We start from the raw sequence: 3144 nt of genomic DNA, 5'->3' as shown, positions 1-3144 counted from the left end.
AAAAAAAAAAAAAAAAAAAAAAAAAAAAAAAAAAAAAAAAAAAAAAAAAAAAAAGATAGAAATCCGATCTGTTTGCTCCGATCAAATAAATCCATAATCTTCTGAATAACTGCCTTCGGAAATAGAAAGCCTCTCACCTGCCCTTCTTGCCTGCAAATATAATGAAATATGGCCATGAGAATACCCTAAAATATGCATCCAATAGTGTTCGTATGTAACAGTTTAATCCCTGACCGTCAAAAATCTATCAAAATTAAGTGTCGATTTTATCTACGGAAAGTCCTAAAACTAAATTACTGTCAAATTGAACGTTAGGGACACACCCGATCCTTACGAACCTACTCCAAAAGTTCAGAACTATTTTTAGGCCATACACAAGCTAAGCATCTATGGAGATTCTCTCTAAATTCCTATCTTTTGTTTTTATACAATAATTGACCATACAAGTAAAGAGTTTGTAATTAAAATTAAATAAATGTAGTTTTAACGAGTTCTTCAAAATTAAGTTTTAACGAATTTGATTAACTAATGACAATAATTTACTTGCAATACAAGACATGAAAATTTATGAAGTACAAATTAACAGACACTAAACATTCTTTTTTGGGGGACAATGTAACAATAAACATAGTGTAAGAACTAATTCTATTGTTAAAAGTACATAGATTAAATTTGACATTTCAAAGTACAAGAAACAAATGGTATTTTAACTCACGTTAAATTATGTTCATAAGAAGTGCTTCGAAGTAGGCACCTTTGAGGGCTTAAGAGATTTGGCAAAAGAAATATAATGCCTCCATTGATTAATTGATTTGAGAGACATTTTGACACACACCCTAATAGCTTCCTGCTTTCTAGTGGCTTTTTTTCGAAGTTCATTGATAAATTATAAAGTATGCCACCTACACATCAGGACAAGCAACACCTTTGTTTTCTCTCCTATTTAAGGCTTGAACTACCTCTTTGCACCATGGATTTCTTGGCCTTCCATTTACTAATACCTTCCTGCTTTCTAGTGGCTTCCCATTTATTATTTACTGACAAACCTACTGCAAGTCTGCAACCTATATCCGCTTTCTGTTGAGGATCGAGGATTATTGGGAGTGAGTCCCACATTGGTTAATTTAGTGGAAGATCATGGGTTTACAAGTGAAGAATACTATCTTCATTGGTATAAGGCCTTTTGGGGGAGCCCAAAGCATAAGCTAGAGCTTATGCTCAAAGTGGACAATATCATACCATTGTGAAGAGACGTGATTTCTAACACTTTCTACTCGAAATGTTTTCATTCATGATTTTTCGTCAATCTAAATATTAATTATCCAGAACTTTTTCAATGGCCAAACACAGTACACTTGCAGATAAAAGCATAACAGTAGCTATATAATTATGCTCAAGCTGCCTCATTAATGAATGGCTAAAGATGCTACCCAAATGTCTTCAAATTTAGAAGATTCCATCACCAATCTTCAAGTCATTAATTTAAAAAATAGTAGGAACAATAATAATTAAGATAACTAGATTTGGCCTTTAAAACTATTAATGATGCCATAAATCTAAGGAACAGAATACTCATCAGTAATTAGAGTTGGAAACTTGTAAGAAAAAAATAATAGAGATGACATGATTTGACCTATCCAAACTTTAATGATACCGTAAATCTAAAAAAAAACAAGGCCCTCATCAGTAATTAGAGCAGAGAGTTGAGGTGAGAGAGACGTACCTGTTCTTCCCAATTTATCCGGCTGGTAATGAAGGAGAGCAACGCCGTTTGCACAAAAGCCCCAGTTTGTATACCAATCCAAAGGCCTCTTCCTCTCAGGTGCACCAAGAAAGCAAGAATTGCAGCAACTGGAACCCCACAAAGATAGAAGGCCCCCAAGTTTACATAAGCACCAATGTGCTGCCATCCACATCCTCTAGCAACACCTGGTTAAGTAAACAACATTTCAACTTTGCAACTACTTGTACTCGAAATAAGTACAGATGAACATATTTGACCAGAATTAAATAATTTTCAGATTAACTCTCCACACTGTCAACCGTCGCTTGCTTCATGATGAATTGTTCACTTGTCAAGTCTAGACCAAAATTAAATCTAGCTCTACTCAAAAGGACTGTAGAGCATTATAAGCTAACATGAATTTAGGTATCCTTTTTAACAAATATTAACTTTTAAAACTAGTCGTAATTTTATCTGAATCTGATAACATTTCACCGAAGCATTTAGTTTTTTATAGTAGAGATGCTTAACCTGAAAGGACTCCCTGGATACTGTCGAATATCACGGATAAGCAAACCAGAGGTGCCATGGAGGCCACATAATCCACAACATCCTTCTCATTGCTAAAAGCATAACCAAAGACACGACGAAGAGCAAAAAGGGTTGATGTCAATATTGAGGTTTCCACAACGCCGAGGAATATAGCAACGCTTGTTGCCCGACGAGCCGCTTGCGGATTCCCAGCACCTAGTTCATTGGAGACTCTTGTGCTGTGGCATCAACAGTTAATGAAAATGTATCACAGAAGGATGGATTCTCCAACTTTTCGGGAAGATAATAAATGATATAAATTTGATGGTAAATTAAGCTAAGAAAATTATGGAGTACAAAAACAGATACGAGACACAGAAACGACACGTCACAAAATCTATGACACATCGCCTTGTAAAGATCTAAAGCCCAGACCCAACAAAAAAACATTTATAAAGTACACATTTTAAAAAATATTATCATTTTTATATTAGAAGAAAATTTAAGTCCATGAGTTTGCACATTTATATGCTCAAGAATATGATTTTGATGTATTTCTGTCTCAAAACGTGTTTGATATGCATCAACAAATGTTGAACATATATTGAATTTATACAACCAATGTCTTAACACATATATTGTGCTAATAAGTGTCTGATACATGTACAAGAGTCGGAGTGTCATGTCAAACACAGACACTAGCCAAACTAAAGTGTTTGTGCTTCTTATTAAGAAAAATATAAATACTCAATTGAATATCTAATATCCTTTCAAAGTCTGATTTTCTTTTTTAGTTTGCTGTTGATAAGATCAATCCTGAACCTTTAATTTCAAGGCTTGGACCCCTAAATTGCAAATTCTTATAAGACTGGAAAAAGGGGGGGGGGGGG

General features: G+C 34.4%; 1 protein-coding gene across 1 annotated transcript in view; it reads right to left on the bottom strand.

The window, feature by feature from the left end:
- Nucleotides 1-3144, bottom strand: part of LOC111449944 (protein DETOXIFICATION 12-like) — a 6802-nt gene that overhangs the window by 453 nt on the left and 3205 nt on the right. The window contains exons 5-7 of the mRNA XM_023090037.1: nucleotides 2255-2493; nucleotides 1724-1929; nucleotides 48-150 (exon numbers count right to left, since the gene is read on the bottom strand). Coding sequence (XP_022945805.1) covers nucleotides 82-150; nucleotides 1724-1929; nucleotides 2255-2493 — 514 coding nt within the window. The 3' untranslated portion in view covers nucleotides 48-81. The remainder of the gene's footprint in view (nucleotides 1-47; nucleotides 151-1723; nucleotides 1930-2254; nucleotides 2494-3144) is intronic.

This window comes from Cucurbita moschata, unplaced genomic scaffold, assembly GCF_002738365.1.
Source record: "Cucurbita moschata cultivar Rifu unplaced genomic scaffold, Cmos_1.0 Cmo_Scf00011, whole genome shotgun sequence".
In the NCBI taxonomy this organism is placed as follows: domain Eukaryota; kingdom Viridiplantae; phylum Streptophyta; class Magnoliopsida; order Cucurbitales; family Cucurbitaceae; genus Cucurbita; species Cucurbita moschata.
Note: the sequence above shows the minus strand (reverse complement) of the source record. Positions and strands in the feature narration are given on the sequence as shown.